Raw genomic sequence first — 21614 nt, forward strand, 5'->3', positions numbered from 1 at the left:
AATAACTTAAATCTGTTCTCTGTAGTTCTCAAGCAATCTAGCAGGGAATAAAAAATGTCAAAGTAAGTTATGGTAAAAGTTTCTAAAGATCTGTTTTTGTTCATGTGTGTGTGTCGCAGGAAATGGCAGTGCGGGCGCTGAAGCAGACTGGCAGCAGGAATATTGAAGCAGCCTTGGAGTACATCAGTAAAATGGGTTACCTTGATCCTCACAATGAGCTCATTGTCCGTGTCATCAAGCAGACTTCACCAGGTATAAATACGACTTTAACAAGCCCATTTTATTCAGCGGCATTTCTTGTTTTTCTTGTATAGTTGAAAGTGGTCTCATCCCTTGTCGTTGTAGGGAAAGCTGGCATGCCAAATGCAATGGACCACCGGCCGACATTGGAGGTTCCAGGTGACGCAGGTGCCATGCCTCCGTATCACCAGATGGGGGCTCCCATGTACGATGGGGCAGCAGGATATGGCCCAGAGGGCGAGATGGGAAGACCTTACATGGGTGCACCCCCTGTTATGACCTACATGATGCCCCCCTCTGGTGCAGCACAGGGCCCTACTATGGGGAACCCAATGGGTCGGCCTCCCAGTATGGGCAGCTATCCACCAGTTATGGCCACCCAGAGCAACCCAGGCAACACCATGTACCCCCCAGGAGCCCAGCAGAAGGGCTACCCTGGCACCATGGAGCAGCATGGGCCTATGATGAGCTACAACGTGCCTGGCCAGCCTTTGCAGCTCCAGCCACAGCCACCAGGGGGCCCCGTTCCAGGTCCACATTATGACTATGGCCATCCCAGGCAGCACATGATGGAGCCTGCAGGCTACGGTGTCAAGAGGACCCCCTCTTTCCAGAACAAGATGGCACCTCCCTCTATGGCACCTCCAGACAACTATGTCAACATGCAGGGGAAAGGGGGAATGGGTCAGAACGGGCCTGGAGGAGGAGGTGGTGGATACCCGGCTAACCTTTACCTTTCCTCTCACTCCCACCCCCGGCAGGCCAGCCCCACCTCACACCAGGTCCATATAATGTCCCGCTCCCCCGGTGGGGTTGGAGCCATGGGCGCTGATTTTTCAGACCTGCCCCAGGGTTTGATGACTCCCTCCAGGGCCAGCCTGAACCTGGACCTCTATGAGCACCACTGGGCAGCACCCCCAGGTCCTGAAGGGGCTCCTCCATCCAGGCAGCCACAGCCCCAGGGCCCATTCCGGGGGGAGGTTCGTGTTCCCAGCAGAACCAATTCCTTTAATAGTCGTTCTGCAGGTCCAAATGGTGTCCGCCCCCAAATGGCTGCGCCCCCTCCTGCTGGGAAACAGGAGTCCTCACTGGGCCCTCCAAACACCATCACAGCTGTAACATCCCCCCCTATCCAACCGCCTGTCAAGAGTATTCGGGTGATGAGGCCAGAGCCCAAGACGGCCGTGGGACCGTGTCACCCTGGTTGGATGACAGCTCAAGCCCAAGAGGCAACAGAATCTCTGGGCTACATGCCAGAGGAGACGTACCCACTAGAGCCTGCTCAGGAACCACGCTGCCCTCCACCACCTTACCCAAAGAATCTGCTCATGTCTGGAGCAGGCGGCGAGGCGGGAGCCCTGGAAGGAACCGGAGCCATGTGCATAACTCAAGACCTCAGCAACCCCGCGGCAAGAAACACACACAGTGGAAGTGGAGGGAGTGGGAAGGGCAAGGACGGCCAGCAGGTGAAAGAGAAGACAAAGATGGGCAAGGGAGAGAAAGCGGTGAAAGACAAGAAGCAGATCCAAACCTCCCCTGTTCCTGTGAGGAAGAATGGGCGAGATGAGGAGAAGAGGGAGTCCCGCATCAAAACGTACTCTCCTTTTGCATTTAAGTTTTATATGGAGCAGCACATAGAGAATGTAATGAAGACCTACCAGCAGAAACTCAACCGCAGGCTGCAGCTGGAGCAGGAAATGTCCAAGGTAAGACAACATGTTTAGCAAAACTCCCCACTGCTGTCACTCCCATCTCTGTAAAACGTTTAAAAACAGCTCACAGGTTGATTTTTATCAGTGTAAAATAAGTCGGCATAGTGGAAAATGTAGTACAGCAGGTTAGCATTATAACTAATATGGAGCCTTGATGTCTAAGAGATTGTAAACCTTTGTATTTTCCAAAGGATTCTGTGTAAAACACCAAGACTTTGTCCTAAAAGGAGAAAATATTTAGCTCACAATTGTGTTTGCATGAGCTTAATGCAACTTATGACAATTATAAAAGTTATTTTAAAGAATTTTAATGGGTAAGGGGTAAAAAGATGCATATAACAGACAGCTGGACTCAAACAAAAAAAGTTCATTTTGACACAACACAGAACAGGCAGCTAGCTTTATGTCAACGTCTCCTTTGTGCCTAGGCTGGCCTATCAGAAGCAGAGCAGGAACAGATGAGGAAGATGCTGAACCAAAAAGAATCCAACTACAACCGACTACGGCGCGCCAAAATGGACAAGTCCATGTTTGTCAAAATCAAGACTCTGGGCATCGGCGCTTTTGGTGAGGTGTGCCTGACACGTAAAGTAGACACTGGTGCACTTTATGCCATGAAAACACTGCGCAAGAAAGACGTCCTCAACCGGAACCAGGCAAGTTAATGCATTTTTGGGTTCAACAGTGCACTGGAGTTGTTTTGTAGCAGTCAAACAGATCATTTTACATAAGATTGCCGTGTTAGTAAATACTAGGTTGATCATTAACAGCTGGTTTATGTCTCTTTTTTTTTTTTAAATTTTACCAATGCTAATAAGCCATTATGCATAAAAGTTTGTGTGTTTGTGTTGCAGGTCGCCCATGTGAAAGCAGAGCGCGACATCCTGGCAGAGGCAGACAACGAGTGGGTGGTACGTCTCTACTACTCCTTCCAGGACCGGGACAGCCTTTACTTCGTCATGGACTACATTCCCGGAGGAGACATGATGAGCCTGCTCATCCGGATGGGGGTCTTCCCTGAACATCTGGCGCGTTTTTACGTGGCTGAGCTGACTCTGGCCATTGAGAGCGTCCACAAGATGGGCTTCATCCACCGCGACATCAAGCCGGACAACATCCTCATCGACTTGGACGGTCACATCAAACTCACTGACTTTGGTCTGTGTACAGGCTTTCGCTGGACTCACAACTCCAAATACTACCAGAAAGGTGAGGTTTGGTTTATTGTAGGAGGCCATGATAACTTCTACACATAGTCATACATATGATATAACTTAGTTTTAAAACATTCTGAGCTTTTAGAATGATGCGGTATTCTATAATGCAAAGAAAAATACACAGAAAAATACTTACTCTTTCACTTTGATTTATTGTAGCTTTATATTTTCAATTTTTTTTATACATGAGTTATTACACTTTGATGCTTGTGTGAACGTAACACCTACCAAAGGTCACTTCTCCTGTTTTGTCTCCAGGGAGTCACGTCAGACAAGACAGCATGGAGCCCAGTGACTTTTGGGATGATGTATCCAACTGTCGCTGTGGAGACCGGCTGATGACACTGGAGCAACGCGCCAACCGCCAGCACCAGCGCTGCCTGGCTCACTCGCTGGTGGGAACACCTAATTACATCGCACCTGAGGTTCTGCTGCGCAAAGGTGGGTGAGAACAGAATAAATGGATCTGAACTGCGGATTTCACTCATATCAGATGGTGTGTGTGCAAGCTTTTATAGCCAGTAAGAAACTATGTAGAAACGTGTGTGAATAAGACAGGTGGCATTATCGTATGTAGCTTTTTGAGTGTCCAAAAAGTTGGAAAACAGCTCTAGATTTGCTTTTTTTTTTTTCTTTCTTTTTTTTTTTTACAGTGGAAAGTCAGGGCTAACAGCTGCAAATGTATTTTCTATCAATTTTAGATATCGTGCCAAAATATTCCCACTTTTTATGAGCGAGAACAATTTATTTATCCACCAAATACAGGGTTGCGTGTGTGTGTGTGTGTGTTTTTTTTAAGTACTTAATTTACCTGCAATCGACAGCTAGCTCTCTGTTTGTGACAAGTGAGCTAAGCTAACTTCTGCTGTGAATGGCAAATTGTTGTCAGATAAACTGATTAAAACCTCAATCTTTCCTCACACTTTGAGGTCCGTAACAGGTTGCAACTTTCTGAATCACTGCTGTGATCTGTATGCAAGATCTGGCTGGTCATCTTTAGATGTATACGAAGTTCTTCTTGTGCAGGTTCCTTTATACTTTAGAATTTTGTCTTCAAAATAACTCCAAGTCATTATATTGTGCTCTGCACTTCTGTGATTTGTACAATTCAACTGTCCCTCATGAGTTCAGCTAGAAGAGCATTGAATGTTTCTGCTCCATTAGCAACAAACAGACCAGAGAAATGACTTGAAACTGTCTGAACTGATTTCATGTAATTTTTTCTGCTTCATCTTAAAAAAAAAAAAAAAAACATTGGGAAACTATCTGGCTGTGTTTGTGCTTTTCACTTTTTAATGGGTCCCTCTGTTGGTTATTAATGTTCATGCATCATACAGACTTTTGATTTTTTTTCTTCATTATTATGTTGATGTGTTATACTGATCTCATGACCAACTCACCATTGCAAAAGACATCATGGTCTCAAAGGGTTTAATCCAGTTAAATAAATGTGTGCTTATCCTGCTCAAGATGTTTGTAAAGTTTTTATTTTTGCAGAAGGATTACTTCAAGTAAATTCTGTTGCTGGACCATTATTTCTGTGGAAACAGAAACATGAATGCAATTTATGAAATGCAAATAAATGACTTATTTTTGGGGGGTAAACACAGTAGAAACCAAGGTTTACAGCACTTCTTTTAATTAGAGCTTTGCTTGCCTGGACTGTCACTTGTTAAATAACCTGATGTGTGTTTTTTGTGCAGGTTACACTCAGCTGTGCGACTGGTGGAGCGTGGGAGTGATCTTGTTTGAGATGTTAGTGGGACAGCCACCTTTCCTTGCTCCAACACCTACAGAGACTCAAATTAAGGTGAGTGAAAAAAGAGAATATTCTTGCTTTTATTTTTAACTTCTATAACAGAAATGATTACATTGCCTCTCCTCTAGTGGTCTCATGTGAATTAATACAGACGGAGAGGGCAACTAGTCAGTCACACCTATCATCTAACTTCCCTAACAACTGAAATATCTTGGAATTTTCTCACATGAAGCTAAAATGGATCTTTTCTCTACTTATTGAAGAGCTTTCCTAGAAGTGTCTGAGCCTAATGAACAAGATGAGTGTCAAACGGCCGAATCCCCATGTTTGTATGATGTCATCTGAGTCGGCAGGGCTCATTTCTCTCTCACAAAGTCAGCATTGTCGAAGACACGAAACACCAAGGTTGCCCAAGAAATTCTACCCTTAGTGACTCTAGAAAAAAAACTTTTTTTTGCTGAAGTTTGACTAAAATGAGAGCAGCCTCTATCATACATTTACCCTGAGTGTTTGATCTGCAGCTGGAGGTTGTCCTGAAGAGGATCTATAGGAAAAATGTTCACAAAACTACTGTAGGAGAGACTTCTCCATATTCAGCATGAAAATAATAATTTTTTAAAACGATGTTTAATTCAGTTCAATTCAACTTTATTTGTATAGCGCCACTTCACAACAATGTTGTCACAGGGCACTTTACATACACGAATCAACATACATATCATTTCGAGCCAATCCATACATATCCTATAATAGAAACCAACTGATTGCATCGAGTCATGACTTCAGTCCAATCCCCCATCCTGAGCATGCACGAGACGACAGTGGGAAGGAAAAGACTCCCCTTTAACAGGAAGAAAACCTCCAGCAGAACCCGGCTCAGGGTTGGGGTGGAGACGACAGGAAAGACAGAACAACATGTACAACTGCACTTATTCAGGAAGACCTGCGGAAAAAAGGAGAAAGAAGTTAGAGACGGTAATATTGGCATATATTTATACATTAATATATTAGAGAAATAGAGCGAGGTACTTCTCAGTGCATCAGGTAACATCCCCATGGGTAGTCTAGCCAATGGATGGCTAGACTACCCATAACTATAAGAGCAAAGAGCATAACCTGGACGGTTGGGTCCCATACATGCAGGCTCCAACTCACATTGTTAGGATATATTTTCATATCCTAACAATAAGAATCATGGAAAAGGAAGGTTTTCAGCACGATCTTAAAGGTGTGGAGGGAGTCAGCCTCCCAAACCCACGGTGGGAGCTGGTTCCATAAGAGAGGAGCCTGATAGCTAAAGGCCCTTCCTCCCACAGTACTCTTTGAGACTCTGGGAACCACCAGTAAACCTGCAGCCTGAGAGCGAAGTGCTCTATTTGGAATATGTTTACTTCGCTAAGCAGAACAGACGGCGCATACCGGCTACACAGACTACAGCCAGTTCTTGCAGGTGGAGCAGGTTTGAATCCTGTCCAGGAGCCCTTTGCTGTAGGTCACCCCCTCTGTGTCTGACCCTTTTCCTGCCCAGCAACAGTATCATAAACGCCTCTTCGACTACAATAATAATATCCTTAAGAAAACTTTATTTTCCTACTAAAATATTGAATTTGTATACATCCACCAGGATTTGACCCATTTTCTTAGAAATTATTAGAGTGCATTTCAGAATTTGCAGGGAAAAAAATAGAAACAAAAAAATACAATAGAAGCTGTAAAAAATATAATAAATTTTAAATAGATTTCATGACCACAAAACAGCAGCAATGAGACATTGTTTCTCCATGTTATTATGGTATGCTACATGTTAAGGTTGGTGCTTCTTAGTGTGCGCATACAGCGTCTGTTCTGCATGCATCTCCTGCAGCCCCGCATACAAGGGGCTCTCTTGACAAAGCCAGACACATCTGAGACCTTCATGGTAGAACTGAAACTGTTTAGCATGCGAGCTGACATGCTAACTTTACACTTCATAAAGCAACAGTAAGAACTGTAAAGTTTTAGTGTTTTCTGATAAATGGAACTGAATGAAAAACCACCACATGTCATTTTGTTGGAGTGTTCGGGTGTATCAGCCAAAGCAGTGGCTGTTGCCATGGTTTCCCAGTTGACACAGAGATCGAATGAGTTGTTACCTTCATATTTCTTACTTTTCTGCTCATCATCGGTTGCCTTGTAGTCTGAGTTTTGCTCCTTGTTCACATCACACCTCACCCCACATCATCAACGTTCCTCAGACTTTTGTTTCATATCGGACCCTTACCGCCAGCTTTGACCTGTAACCTGTCTGCATTTCTGCAGGTCATAAACTGGGAAAGCACACTGCAGGTGCCTGCGCAGGTCAAACTCAGCCCAGAAGCCGTCGACATCATCGGACGTCTCTGCTGCTCTGCGGAGGACCGCCTGGGCGCCAACGGCGCTGGCGAGATCAAGGCTCACCCCTTCTTCTCCCCGGTGGACTTCACCAGCAACCTGCGGCAGCAGCCAGCGCCCTACCGGCCCAAGATCGCTCACCCGATGGACACATCCAACTTTGACCCTGTGGAGGAGGAAGGAGGTCCGGGGGCGTGGAGCGACAGCGGCGACAGCACCCGGGCTCTGGACATACTCTGCTCACCACACGGGAAGCACCCGGAACACGCCTTCTACGAGTTCACCTTCCGCAGGTTCTTCGACGACAACGGCTGCCCTTTCCGCTATCCAAAGCCACTCGAGGCCAGCGAGGTGGCGCCGGGCGTCACTGGAGCTGCCAGCATGGGCCCAGAGGAGGAAGATGAGGATGATGAATTGCAGGAGGAGGAGGAAGAAGAGGAAGATGAGGAAGAGGGAGAGCAGGGGGAAGGTTGCGAGCCGGTGTATGTCTAGAGCTGCACTGTGACAACTGGCTTGTCTGATACTGCTCATCATTCACCCCCCCCCCCCCCCCCCCCCCACTGCTCCTCTCAGGTGTGTGTACAGATAAGAACGCTGCACAGGTGTGTCTGTGTGTGTGTTTCGGTGTGTGACTGTAAATGGGTAAACATCGCCACCTTGTGGAGGCTGTACTGTGTCCACAAGGACTTCCAGTACAAAAAAAAAAACTCTTCCGATCCGGGACCAAGAGACGACATTCTGCATCAGGGGCGAAGCGAAGGCGGACTCAGAAAGCGTACGAGCTGAAAGGAGGTGGTTAGTATTCACAGAGATGCTTTCCCAGCAGTTTCTTTGTCCCCATTCCTTCCAGCCTCGGTCTTACAGATGACTTTCTGACATTCTGCCAGGAGCGGCCCAGCTTCTACCTGAGCTGCTTTACACTCAAGTATTGAACATGGCAATGTGAAGAGTGGAACCAGTTTACTTGTTGATAGTGCCTTTTTCACAGCTGCTGCAAAATAAGCTACAAAGACACATGCATACACGTGCCTGCTCATTAAAGCATGTGTTCATATCTTCATAAAGGGTGTTAGATTTCACATCCACCTGAACGTCTATACTGACGTTTCAACACTTTGGCTTCACCTACAGTTAATAGAAAGATCCCTCTGATGCTGTCACCCTCACAGAAATAGTAGTTTAGCAACCTTATGGTGTTTTGAAAGAAAATGTGTCCCTTTTTTTTTTTTTTTTTTTGCAGCTTCAAACAGAAATATTTATATCTGCTCCGTCTTTTTTTTACGTATCTACAACTGCCTAATTTTGTGCCAATATGAATAAGATGGAGTCTCATCGCTCTGCCATAAACTGGCACAAATGTTTTTAATACTGACTATTGTAAAGCTCAACCACCCTCCCCCTTAAAAAAGGAAACAGAAAGCAAACATTTAGGCTCAAAATCCGGCAGATTTCTTTTTCAGCATGATTCAGAATGGAAGTCCTGCTGCTGCTTTTGAGCCCACGTTTAGTAAAACAAACAGTGTGACTGCAGTGAATTCCTTCTAATGACTTACAAGAAATGCACTCACTTTCATGTGATCATCCTGGGGGGGTTCCCTCATGTTCAGTTCTTTTTAAGAAAAAGAACTGGCGAACGCCACGAAACACAAACTGATTCAAGAAGTCAGAGCCAGCTCTGCACTGGTCTGAATCTGTCAAAAGTCTGATGAGGCTCGAGTTTGTACAGAATCATAGCTGTAAAGCATGCAGATATTCATCAAGATGCACAATTGTACAGCTTTTTCTTTTTTTTTTTTATTGCAAATATCAGTCCTGCAGTTGCATAGCAGATTAAAAAGCCTCCTCTATCTCCAGGAGGCAGCAATGACAACAAAGCAACATGTCCTTACAACAGCCAAACATGATAGTATGACTATGTGCAATACAGAAATGACATTATATGTATATAGTTTTCTAAACACTTAATATCCTTTTAGTTCTGAAATGTACAAATATATTGGTTTATATATATATTTTCTCTTTTCAGTTACGACATGCTGCTTATTATTGTGTTTATTATTATTTACATTATGTTTATTATTATAATATTTGTTATTACATGTTTGTTTTGTCCCAGTCTAAAGAAATGTTGGCTTGAGTGTGTTTGGGTTTTGAAAGTAGTGAGCTGTGTGCCTTAGTAGCTGAATGTTTTAGTGCGTGCCGCCACTCGATGACGAGGAGTACGACAGCGACGATGTTGAGGATGACGGGTATTTTGCAGAATGTTTGGGGGTGAACTCCTCGCCTGCTGCAAGCCGGGCTGGCCCTGACTGCGGTGCGACGATGTCCAGTTCACACAGAGACGGAACAGACACGATCAGAGTTAGGAGGAGAAAAGGAACGAGGCAAGTTGGCTTCAGGAAATGTTACTAGAGGGGGAAAAACATAGTATGAGTAGCTTGTCCTATCTTACAAAACTACAAAAGGTTAAACTTCAAGGAGCTTGGTACATTTTTTTTTATTTATCCAAAATAACCACAAGTTTAAAGTGTTGGTTTCTGCTGCTCTGCAGATGACGCTTCCTTCCTGCTTACTGACAATCAGCAAACAGTAAATGCCCTTTTTTTTCCTGAAATTCTTTGGTTAGTTAATACCAAAACTGTTCCAGCAGTATTCTGAATTTTACGCATGTTATTCTCAACAGGTGAGATGTGTGTGTGTGTGTTTTGTTTTTTTTTTGTTTTTTTTTAAGGTGATACTCTGGGTGATGGAAAATGTGTGATTTAAGGTTATTTGGTTGACTTGTTTTGCTCGACAATGTTGTGATTTTGATTTTTCTACATATGTGCCTTGTCTACCATGAAGCAGCACAATCTTTTAAAAGAAATACCTTGCTTTTTAAAATGTTTCTCCTTTTTCTGAAGACCTCTTTTATCTGTTGTCATTCTTGATCTGGGAGGTTGACAGAGGATGCTGTGCTTTATTGCAGACTGCGCTTACATGCAACAATCATTCCTGTTATTCAGGTTCATAATTCTTAAATCGGCAAACTCTTTTAATCAAATACTGACAGTGGTGGCTTATTTCCCCCATTTTCCCCATGGAAGCTCCTTCCATTTGCATTTTTCTCAAACTCAGTTCTTGAATCGTCACATTTTGCTTCATGAAAGGGAAAAATGTTTATTGCCATTGTACAAAGTTGCAACTCAGGTCTCGTTCAAATGAACGAAGCTGCTTGTTTAATTGGGCCGGATGGAGATTGTGGAGTATTACATATCACAGACTGGCAGATTTGTTGCATGATTACACATAACCGTGTGTGAAATAACCATGTTTCCATTTGTCATGAATGTGATTGATAGTGGTTTAAACTGGACTAAAGCTGGAATGCTGCATGTAAACACAGCCAGCATTTTGTCTTCTGCACACGTATCGAGCATCATCGTGGATTTTAAGAGGCCGCGGTTGCTCTGTCACTCTTCCTCAGTGCTTTTGTCTTTAACCCAGTCTTCCTCTCTTTCACCGTGTTTCCAATCTGCTTCAATCAGGATGGACGTCTTCAGAGAAAATAAAGCTTTACAGCGAGAGCCGCAGCTCTCTGCGGAGTGTGTGAGTGCCACAAAGCGTGTGAAGTGTTTCCTGAATGCGTTTTCTGTTTTTAAGGTTAGAGAGTGACGACTGACAATCTATGATGGACTTCATGTCCTCTTATCTGATTTCCTGGCAAGACTTAACTTGTATAACTTTTTCGTTTTGTATTTTTACTCTAAGGAGCCTCTGCTTCGCTCTTTAATATCTGATACAAGTCTGTTAGGCTTACATTTATATTTATACAGATATACATATTTTTTGTATCCTTTTTCCCTTTTTTTCAATTTCCCTTGTGCTAATTGTTAAAATCCATGAATACGCAGTATTATAGATGTAATTTGGACAGATCTCTTTTTTTACATTTCTGTATGAACTGAGAATTTGTAAAAATGCTTTCACTGTCCTTGTGTGTAAAATGTATGTATAAATTAAATTAACCAACTTGGACTTGTGTGTATTGATGAATAAAAAGAGCATGTCACAGTAGCTCTATTACACCAACATTGATAACTAGTTCATTATGATTTGAGGTATACATAATAACATAAAGCATCTCTGCTTGCTTGTGAAAATTTTTCATGGATGGTAGGACTGTATTTCTTTCAACTTCATTTGCAGAATAACTCATTTAGCCTTTTATTTGTAAGTTATTTCACAGCTTAGTTTCAAAGATAATTGAACAAAGACTTGAAGGTCTACTTATTTAAAATTACCACCATGCATTAACTTCTTCTTACAACTTGCATTATATCAAGTTGTTTTCGTGTAAAGTGGAATAACATAAATAAATGTAAGAAACTAATGAACTTAAACTATGGAATTTAATTATATAATTAAATTTTGTAGTTTAATAACCCTCCTTTTTTAATTTATATAAGATTTTATTTTAACAAGAAATTGAAAGGATACTGTAAATAGGATAACTGTGCTATAATGTCAGTGACTGGTGTGGTTCTACAAGCATTTAAAGCAGGGGTGTGCAGAGTAGGTCCTCAAGGGCCGCTGCAGGTTTTCGATGTATCCTTGTTCCAACCCAGTTTCCGTTAAATGGATCCAACAGCCTATGAAGTTTTGCACAATAATTCTTTTGAGTCAGATTTATTGGAGCAGAGATGCATGAAAAACCTGCACAACTGAGGACTGGAGCAGGACACCCTGATTTAAAGAATATCTGTGCACATCTGGCTGTGTTCTGGCAATGTAGCATCAGTAACTTTCCTAATAATGGTTGCTAGGTTCTTCAAGCTTTTGGATGTATGAACTAAATGCATCAATTTTGCCACATTAAACCAGATGTTTGTGGTTAATTGAGGCAAAATGTATATTAAAATTTAATGTACACAAAAAACTTCAAAACATTTTTTCCAGACTATTTATGTATTTATCTTCTTGTCAAGTTTTCTCAAATTTCCTTTAGGAGACACTGCACCAAATCATCAAATGCAAAAATTTCAGCTAATACTTCTGTAAGAATCATTATTAGTGAGAAAGTGCTCTTTTAGACCTGTTGAGCTATCTTATCTTTGTCCCATTTCCTCCATACAACAAAAATAAACAGAACATTGTTTCCTTGTCACAGCCACGAAGACAAATTTCTGAAAGATGCCCTTTAAAATGGATTCTTTGTTTTCGCTTTTACTTGATAACATTTGAACTTTGCACATAATGGCTACTTTACTCTGCAGAGTCGGTAGAAGTTTTATTTTCCTCTTTTTGATTATTATAAAATAAAAAAAAATGTGATATTCTCCAGAGGTCAGCAGGGCTTAAAAGACCAGAAGTGGAGTTTGACGCCAGCAGCATGCAAGGCCGGATTATCCTATGGGCATTATGGGCACATGCCCAAGGGCCCACGTCCACTTGGTGTTTGCCCTATGTGGGCCCCAGCAGTTTGGACAAAAAACAAAATGTACATTAAAGCCAGAACGTTACACCACAGCATCTAGTGCAGCAATTCTCAACCTTTTTGCAACACAGTACCTTCTTGTAAAATATTTTTTCAGCCAAGTACCCCCTAACAGAAAAGTATTTTTGGTATGAAAAAACATGGCAAAAAAATTCTTTGTCAGTTGCGTTTGGTTTATTAAAATTTAAGTGTGCACATCTTGACTACGCTTCAACCAGGACTCCATTGTCTGGCTTCTCAAGGCGACAGTGATTGACGATATGATTTGGCTCAATTAACGTTGAAATGTTGGACTTTGGTAGGAATATTATGGTGTAAATCTAAATTTAAATTCAGTTCATGAATGAACACTTACATTTATTAAAATTGATTAAACTGTTTATATAATATATTTATATAATTTTATTTAAAGATGTTTTAAAGGAAACATTAAAAGATATATGTTTTCAAAAGGTCTATTGTATTGCTATTGGTACCACTGGCTGAGAGATGTTAGAAATGTTTCACAGTGTACAATTCACAATTCTCACAATGTTGTGGTGGGGTAGGGGTCCCCTGGAACATTCTGCGCCCAGGGGGCCTGTGCACTTTTAATCCGGCCCTGGCAGCATGTCTCCATGCGGTTACGTAACCCGCCGTCTGTCTGCACGCGGAACCCCGCCGGGTACCAGCGGCGCTGGAATCCCACAATGCAGAGCGCACGGCGCGTCATTGGAGAGGGACAACGATGGCGGCGGTCGGTGCACCAGAAGTGATCACACAGCTGGAAAGCGCTGCCAAAGTTTTAATGGTGAGAAATTAATCGTTCTTTCCTTTCCGCGACGGGGTGCCTCAGCCTGTTTGGAGTGGAGTTTGGTGCTTAGGGATTCTCGTAGGTTCTTGTTTCGTCCCGGGTTTTGTTGTGAAAATGTTGAGAGACCGTATGTAAACGATGCGTGGCGCAGCGCCTCGCTTCGTCTCCATCCTGCAGAAAAAAAAGCAAAAGAAACGCGCTCATTATTGTAAAAAAGAAAATTTCCCTCGTCTTCATCTTCGGTGCTTTACTACACACCACTGTCTATCACGTCAAACGCAAACCGTGAACTATGTAGCTTCGTTTTCCAGAAACTTCAACGATTTGGTGTCACTGCTCTAAATCAAGTTTTTCCTCTGGACTCAGTTGGAGCATCTCTGTGATGTCGGTTTTACAGTTTCCCCCCCCAGTCTGCAGCTGTGGCTCCTCTAGTCCCCCCTTAAACACTCGTTTGCATCAAGTGTGTGTCTCTTTCTAAAAACACCCCCCATTTGAACAAACAGGACTGGCTAGGAACAAGTGGCTAACCATGTGCATGTCAGTGTGTTGGATAAGCCAGCTAGCTTGATCCAAATATACACACCTCCTTTTAATATAACTAACTACAGTGTTGAAGTGAACAGTTTTTTTTATTATTATTTTTTTTTTTAATTTTTATCTCTGATAAGAAATTTAACAATGCTTTCATAAGAAAACTCCTCATTACCAGGGCCGGATTAAAAGTGCACAGGCCCATGGGCCCAGAGTGTTCCAGGGGCCCCCTTCCCCACCACATTTTGAAAATTTTGAATGATACACAGGGTACGGTTACATGGTGTTTTTTTTAAATTCGGAATTAACTTATTGGCTTACGAATTTGCATGAAGATAATAATTCCGAATAAACGTTTACATGAAACACGTCCTCACTTAATACCTCTTTAAAGCGGCTGGTTGGGAAGGGTTCTGATTGGACAAAGGGTGCACGTGATGTATGACGTATACTGGAAATAAACAAAGTTGGCTCCCTGCTTCTTGTATTTCAGTCGTAACTTGTAAAACCTACATAAAAAGTACCAGTTTCAACGCTATTTATATTAGAATTTTGAAGTACCGACTCAACACGAGCATACTACTTTAGTTTTGCAGCAACTGAGAAAAAGAAGAAAGATAGACCACCGAACACGGGAGGCAAAACAACGCGCGTTATCGGAACAGGACAAGGTAACGAGCATGCGCAGAACGGAATTAACCTGGAGCGGTATTAAGGTTTACACGACAGAGGAATAAATATATCTGAATTAAAATGGGAATAAACCAGCCACTTACATCGGAATTAAGTTTAACTCCGAATAGATATTAGCATCAGGAATTAGGTGTTTACATGGTCGTTTTTCATCAGTTTAAAGCGGAGTTAACTTTTATTCGGAATTAAACAGGAATTAAAATTCCCATGTAAACGCACGGACTGTGAAACGACATTTTTAACATCTCTCAGCCAATGGTACCAATAGCAATACACTAGAGACTGTGGTGTAACTATCTGGCTTTTATGTACACTTTGTTTTATGTCCAAACTGCTGGTGTTTGCCCCACATGGGCCCCAAGTGGACGTGGGCCACTGGGCCTGTGCCCATAATGCCCATTGGATAATCCAGCCTTGCTCATTACTAAAACCAGTCCACCTGCTAGATACAGATGGCTGGAACAGACACTAGATGATAAAACATGGAACACTATATTTACTCTTCCTTACAAATTTATTCTGCCCAATAAGGTGAAAGAACTTGCCTTCAAAATTGTGCATAAATATTATCCTGTTAATAGTCTCATCTACGAATACATACCTGGTTTAATTGATAAATGCAACTTGTGTCAAAATGAATCTGAAACCATAGAACACTTATTCTTTCGATGTGTGCATGTATCTAATTTCTGGTCTGACTTTTCAATTAGATCTTAAAAAATTCTAACTCCACCAAAAATAAATCATATATCATCAGTTTGCTGATTATTTTAGCAAAGTTTCACATACATAAAATGAAATACTTGAAAAAAGGCCCTCTTTTTCTCTCTTCAAAAAGTTTTATCTATTTACTTATTTTCATGTGATCCAAAAATGGAACTGTACCAACCTAAAACATACATACCTTACATCTGTGCAAACTGTGCAACTACATCACTGGGTGATTCCCCTTGTGTTATACTGTTTAATTTCTTTGTTGTTCCTTTTTAATGATCATCTTCATGATTACACTTTGTAAAAACTGACCCATGTAACAATTTTTCGAAAACTTAATTAAAAAAAAAAAAAAAAAAAAGCTAGCGGCTGCTTTTTTTTTCTTCGCTATTTACCACCTAGTTGCAAGGTTTCAAGTGAAACTGTCCTTCTAAAACGTGTCAAAATGATAAAAACCTGCAAGTCTTGTTGAAAAGTGAAGGGAATAGTTTTTTTTTAGATTGTAGTCAGCTGCAGGTGTTTTAACCCGGGCTGTATCTGTAAGTTGTGTCAGTCAGTATGCATGTTTGTCTAAAAATACATTTATCTGGTGAATATGAGGTTAAAGTATAGATTATTTAATTTCATTTTGAGGTATCCTCATTCAAACAGGAGCAGGAATGGATGAATTATAACTATTTAATGCCCTTTACAAGCGTCAGAGCTCATGATCATATATTCCCCTTTTTACTGGGGCTTAAATGTGAATTGGTTTAATAACTTTAATAAATGAAGCATTTTTCTTATACTTTAAACAATTTTAAACAGAAACCGTCTTAATGGCTGTCTTTTACAATGACAATGTCTTTTGTGAGACATTGTCAAGCCTTTGCCAAAACCACCTTCAGTTGTTTGTGGGTCTTCGTATGATCTAAACTAGATCCAGCTGCATTTTACAAAACTAAAGCTACGGTTTTCTTAGATATTGCAGAATATTCCACTTCTTTTCCTCTAGAAACTAATTGAATGTATTCTTTTTTTTTTTGGCCATTGTTTAACTGCATTGTGAAGCAGTGTCCAGTCAGTATCCCTCCCTATACATTGAATTTAATCTGATTTGCTTCTGTCAAATCAGCAACAAAACACTAATCACACAAGTGACTGAGTCCTGCCGCCGGCCATGCTTTTACTCTGCCTCCATGATTTATAGATGGTGTATTATTTGGATTATGAGTTGTTTTAAGGTGTCTTTGCCTCCTTTGAATAATGTAGCTGCAGATGGATCTCAGCCTTGACTGTTGCTATAAAGCTATTTGGCTTCATGAAGACATTTTTGACAAAGCCTCATCTGGCCTTTTGCTTTCCAGGTGTATATATGCTTTGCATCTTGTGCTTGAACTTTCTGTATTTTCTCCAGTGAAATCTTTTCTTAGTGTTAGATTTTAATGTCGATCCTGAGGAAAGTGTCTGAGGGTTCGAGATTTTTCTTTATTATTGAAAGGAAACAAACATAATAAGTTGCTCAGACTTTTTTGTGCTGCTGAGTTAGTTTATTTTCTAGTTATAAAAGTACTAAATACCCTTTTTAAATGTTACTGTGATTCCTCATAGGGTTCAGCTTTTATTTGGAGCATTAGAGTGGCATGTTTCAACATGTTATTTCACAGCAGTGCCTTCTAAATGCAAATGGAGCAAACTACAGACCTTATAACAGCTGAAATGATACAATAAATGATAATAACAAAGGGACTTGTCGAGTTTTGGTATTAAAGGCCTCATTATTGCTAGCACCCACTTTTAACTTTTGTTTTTACATAAAATTTGGTTTTAGTAAACAAAGTAAGGTAACTAGGGGTGGGAAAATCAAATAAAAAAAAAAATGCATTTTTTTGCTTCACAATTTTTAAATCAATTATTTTTTAACAAAAAAAAAATAATCCATTATAATTTTTAAAAAAAAATAGTTTTTATTGAATTTTTTACTTGTCTTTTTGGGCTTTATATTGGCAGAATTATGATCTGGCTACTGTGTTGTTTTTTTCCTAATTGAAATCAGGAAATACGACTATGAAAAAAATGTTATATACCTTTTTTTTAATAATCTGCAATATCAGCAATATTGAAGAATTGTGAGGATCACAATTTAAATAGCACCCAAATTTTGCACCCAAAAACTTGGAATCACATCAAATAGAGACAAAAGCATATTGTCACAACCCCAATAACAACTATCTCAGTGTAAAAATGTGTTTTTGAAACTATGGTAATTATTGGTGATTGAACCATTTATTAAAAGTCTTTTGGACACAATAGTGTGTTTGTGTAGCAAAGTGGCATTTTATCATTATTATTAGGTTGAAACTACATCCATATCAAGACAGAAACTATTTAATTTTTTGAAAATGTTTTAAGAAATGTGTCCTTCCACACAAACCCACTGAAAATGCTGCAGTATATGCTTGGCCTGAAAGTGTTGGTGTGATGCTGCCACAGAAACTCCCCCCAAAAAGCAGAGCACGCACATAAGCACATGAAATAAAAAAATACTTCATTAAGCCCAAAGGGAAATTAGTCATGTGATGTAAACAAACATGGAAAGGGAAGATTGCAGAGAATCAAGCAAAAAAAAAAAGGAGACACTTATGTGGACTGAAGAGAAGGTAGAAGTTTTGATTTGTGCTCAGTATCTTCTGCAGAACCAATGCAGCGGTGTAATCTGCCATTGTTGTGGCTGGTGGTTGGGTTCACAGATCTGGGTTAAGGGAAAGGTGGAGCTTTGGTCATCAGTTCAGAAAAGATCTGTACCATTTGCAAACATGGAAACAATACAGGAGCATTTTCAGATTTATTAATGTTGTTTTAAAAACTTGCATTTTTTTAAACTCCCAAAACACCTACTCCATGTAAATGAAACATCCAAACCGTAAAAAACTGGATACACCTGAACTCTGTGTGGCCTGAACTGGAGTTGTCTTTGCTGATTCTGTGTGTTCACAACATGGCGATAACCAGGAAATAAGCAGATGCAGATGGTGAGATTCATATCAGGAGTTGCAACCCAGGTGTTGAGACTAGGACATCTCACAGACGTGCTATACCTCTGTCAACTCTAAAATAATCACAATTTATTCACATCCGATAGTTTACTACCTGCAAGCTGTTTCTTCCAGATACTTACTTCTATAAACTGATATCATTCTGATGCATTTAGAATATTTTTAGGCACTAATCTTTGCACTTTCTGGATGTGGTAAATATTTCTTCTAAAGGAAAAGTAGAATATCATTAAAATCTAATAAAATATGCAGGAAAGCCTAAAATCATTGTTGTTTTTTAAATATTTACTCTCGATCAGATCCTGCTCAGTCAACACACGTGTTGGACGACTTAACTCTTTAATCCTCTTTTGTGTTTCATTTCTAGAGGACGTGAGTGTGCACAAGGCTTGTAGTGACAGAATTACTATTTTATTGCAGCTTATTCATTTTGAAATCCCTGGACAATTAATAACACAAGTTTGCAAGTAACAATTTGAATTTATGTTGGTCGCTGCAGTTGAGTTTAAACAAGCAGCTTGCTGGCTGAAATAATAGTTTGGAGCTGTCGTGGGTGTATCCTGCTTTTCACCTGATGACAGCTGGGATTTTTTTTTCTAGCCCTCCGCAAGATGAAGCAAGTTTAGTGAAAAGATGGATGGTGATTTGATGTCCAGCTTATCCAGTCAAACTATTCTCAGAGCACGGCTCTGAATTCCAAAATCCCTCCTATTTAAGTCATTGTGAGGGAGAAGTAAAACAAAATGAGGGAAATAATGAATGTCGTGCAAATCATTTGGAGTAGTTGATGGATATAAAAGTGTGCTTTGGAAAGGAGGTTCATGCATCAAATGAATGGTTTGTACTGTGCATCATGATGTGCAAGAGTGTAACGTTGATCAAATCTCCAACTTTATTGAATCAGCAGAACTGCCAGAGTTTGTGGCTGAACAAGGGCAGAAAACAGGATCTATTGGAGGACTGGGACACAGCATGGGGACAGCAAATGTTTCCTGGAAACTAGTACTTATTTACTTTGAAAAGAGGAACAAAAAGAGGCACCAAAGGATTTTAATTATGTGTTGATCAATCACTGTTTGTTTATTTGACCTAAGAGAGCTGTCAAAAAGAAGGAAAGTCATGGACATAATAATAATAATGATAATAATAATTCATCAAACTTTTAAAACATTTTTTATGACATTTTAAGATGCTTTAATGATGAATGCGCCAGTTTGTACAGGTGGGTTTTGGGGAGCGATTGGAAGTTCTGCAGTTAGTAATTTTTTAAGGGTCGTGGGAGTGAGATGCTGAAGGAGGAGGCAGAAGTGCAAAACTCGGTTCCACAAAGGCACCGAAATACATGCAACTCAGAGAGCTTGCAAAGATAAAACAAGATATAACAGTTTAGAGCTCAAGATACATCTGATTAAAGTCTGTTTAACCCTTGAGATCAGTTGCTCTGGATGCTGTTCAGCTATAAATGTATTTCATTTGATTGTCTTTTATTCTGATCATGTAAGGTGACCTTTATTGTCATGGATGGATGGATTGATGGATGATAGGTAGACGAACTGATGAATAGATGTTTGATGGATGGATGATAGATGGATGAATGAATAGATGATAGATAGGTGGATGGATGGATGATAGATGATGGATATATGGATGAATGGATTGATGATGGATAGATGGATGGCGGATGGATGAATGATGATTGATAGATGGATGAATGGATGTTTGATGGATGGATGATAGGTGGATGGATGGATGATGGATTGATGATAGATGGATGGATTTATGGAGGAATTGATGGATGATGGATGGATAGACATGGCTGAATGGATTGATAATGGATGAATGAATGGATTGATGATGGATGATGATTGGTGGATGGATGAATGGATGTTTGATGGATGGATGATAGATAGATGGATGGATGAATGTATGTTTGATGGATGGATGATGGTTGGATGGATGGATGATAGATGGATGAATATGTGGATGAATGGATGGTTGGTGAATGGATGGATGATAGATGGATTAATGAATGGATGATAGATGGATGGTTATATGATGGATGGATAATAAATGGATGGGTTATAGATTGATGGATGAATTATGGATGGATGGATTGTATGATGGATGATAGATAGATGAATTGATGGATGATAGGTTGATGATAATGGATGGATAATAGATTGATGATAATGAATGGATGATAGATGGATAATGAATGGATGATAGATGGATGATGGATGGATAATGAATGGATGATGGATGGATGGATGATGGATTATGGATGGATAATGAATGGATGATGGATGGATGGATGATGGATGGATAATGAATGGATGATAGATGGATGATGGATGATGGATAAATAATGAATGGATGATGGATGGATAATGAATGGATGATGGATGGATAATGAATGGATGGATGATGGATGGATAATGAATGGATGATAGATGGATGATGGATGATGGATAAATAATGAATGGATGATGGATGGATAATGAATGGATGATGGATGGATGATGGATTATGGATGGATAATGAATGGATGATGGATGGATGGATAATGAATGGATGATAGATGGATGATGGATGATGGATAAATAATGAATGGATGATGGATGGATAATGAATGGATGATGGATTGATGGATGATAGATGAATAGGTAGACCAGGTACAACACTTTGTTGATCCCAAACTGAAAAATGTGCACGTGTATCAGCCAGTGTTGATCCAACTAACGACTCAAATAAACAAAGAAAACAATAAATGAACACTATAAAGAAGCAGGCCGTTCCCTGTTTGCCAGAGGAGAATTGGTAAAAACGTGTGATGGCATGTGGAAGGAAAGATTTCCTGTATCTGTCTGCATCACAGTGGAGTTGTTTCAGCTGGTCTGTAATGATGGATACCAGTTTGTCCAGTGACTTCCTCTCCATCATACTTTTAAAATGCAGCCCTTTTTAATCCATTGTTATATTGTTGTGTTTCTAACATACGAACGTCTTTGAGAATCAGTCTTAATCAGGATGCTCAAGAGGACGCTGATAAGCTGAGCTCATAGCTTTCTGTTAAC

General features: G+C 40.5%; 2 protein-coding genes across 2 annotated transcripts in view; both read left to right on the top strand.

The window, feature by feature from the left end:
* lats2 (large tumor suppressor kinase 2) overlaps positions 1–11266 on the top strand; it is a 31489-nt gene extending 20223 nt beyond the window's left edge. Inside the window, exons 3-9 of the mRNA XM_079254116.1 lie at positions 120–252; positions 346–1946; positions 2381–2608; positions 2807–3161; positions 3428–3610; positions 4873–4979; positions 7227–11266. Of these exons, the coding sequence (XP_079110242.1) occupies positions 120–252; positions 346–1946; positions 2381–2608; positions 2807–3161; positions 3428–3610; positions 4873–4979; positions 7227–7790 (3171 nt within the window). The 3' untranslated portion in view covers positions 7791–11266. The remainder of the gene's footprint in view (positions 1–119; positions 253–345; positions 1947–2380; positions 2609–2806; positions 3162–3427; positions 3611–4872; positions 4980–7226) is intronic.
* Positions 11267–13483: 2217 nt separating this feature from the next.
* Positions 13484–21614, top strand: part of xpo4 (exportin 4) — a 71593-nt gene continuing 63462 nt past the window's right edge. Inside the window, exon 1 of the mRNA XM_079254491.1 lies at positions 13484–13564. Within this exon, the coding sequence (XP_079110617.1) occupies positions 13502–13564 (63 nt within the window). The 5' untranslated portion in view covers positions 13484–13501. The remainder of the gene's footprint in view (positions 13565–21614) is intronic.

Source organism: Telmatherina bonti, assembly GCF_933228915.1.
Source record: "Telmatherina bonti genome assembly, chromosome: 15".
Taxonomy (NCBI): domain Eukaryota; kingdom Metazoa; phylum Chordata; class Actinopteri; order Atheriniformes; family Telmatherinidae; genus Telmatherina; species Telmatherina bonti.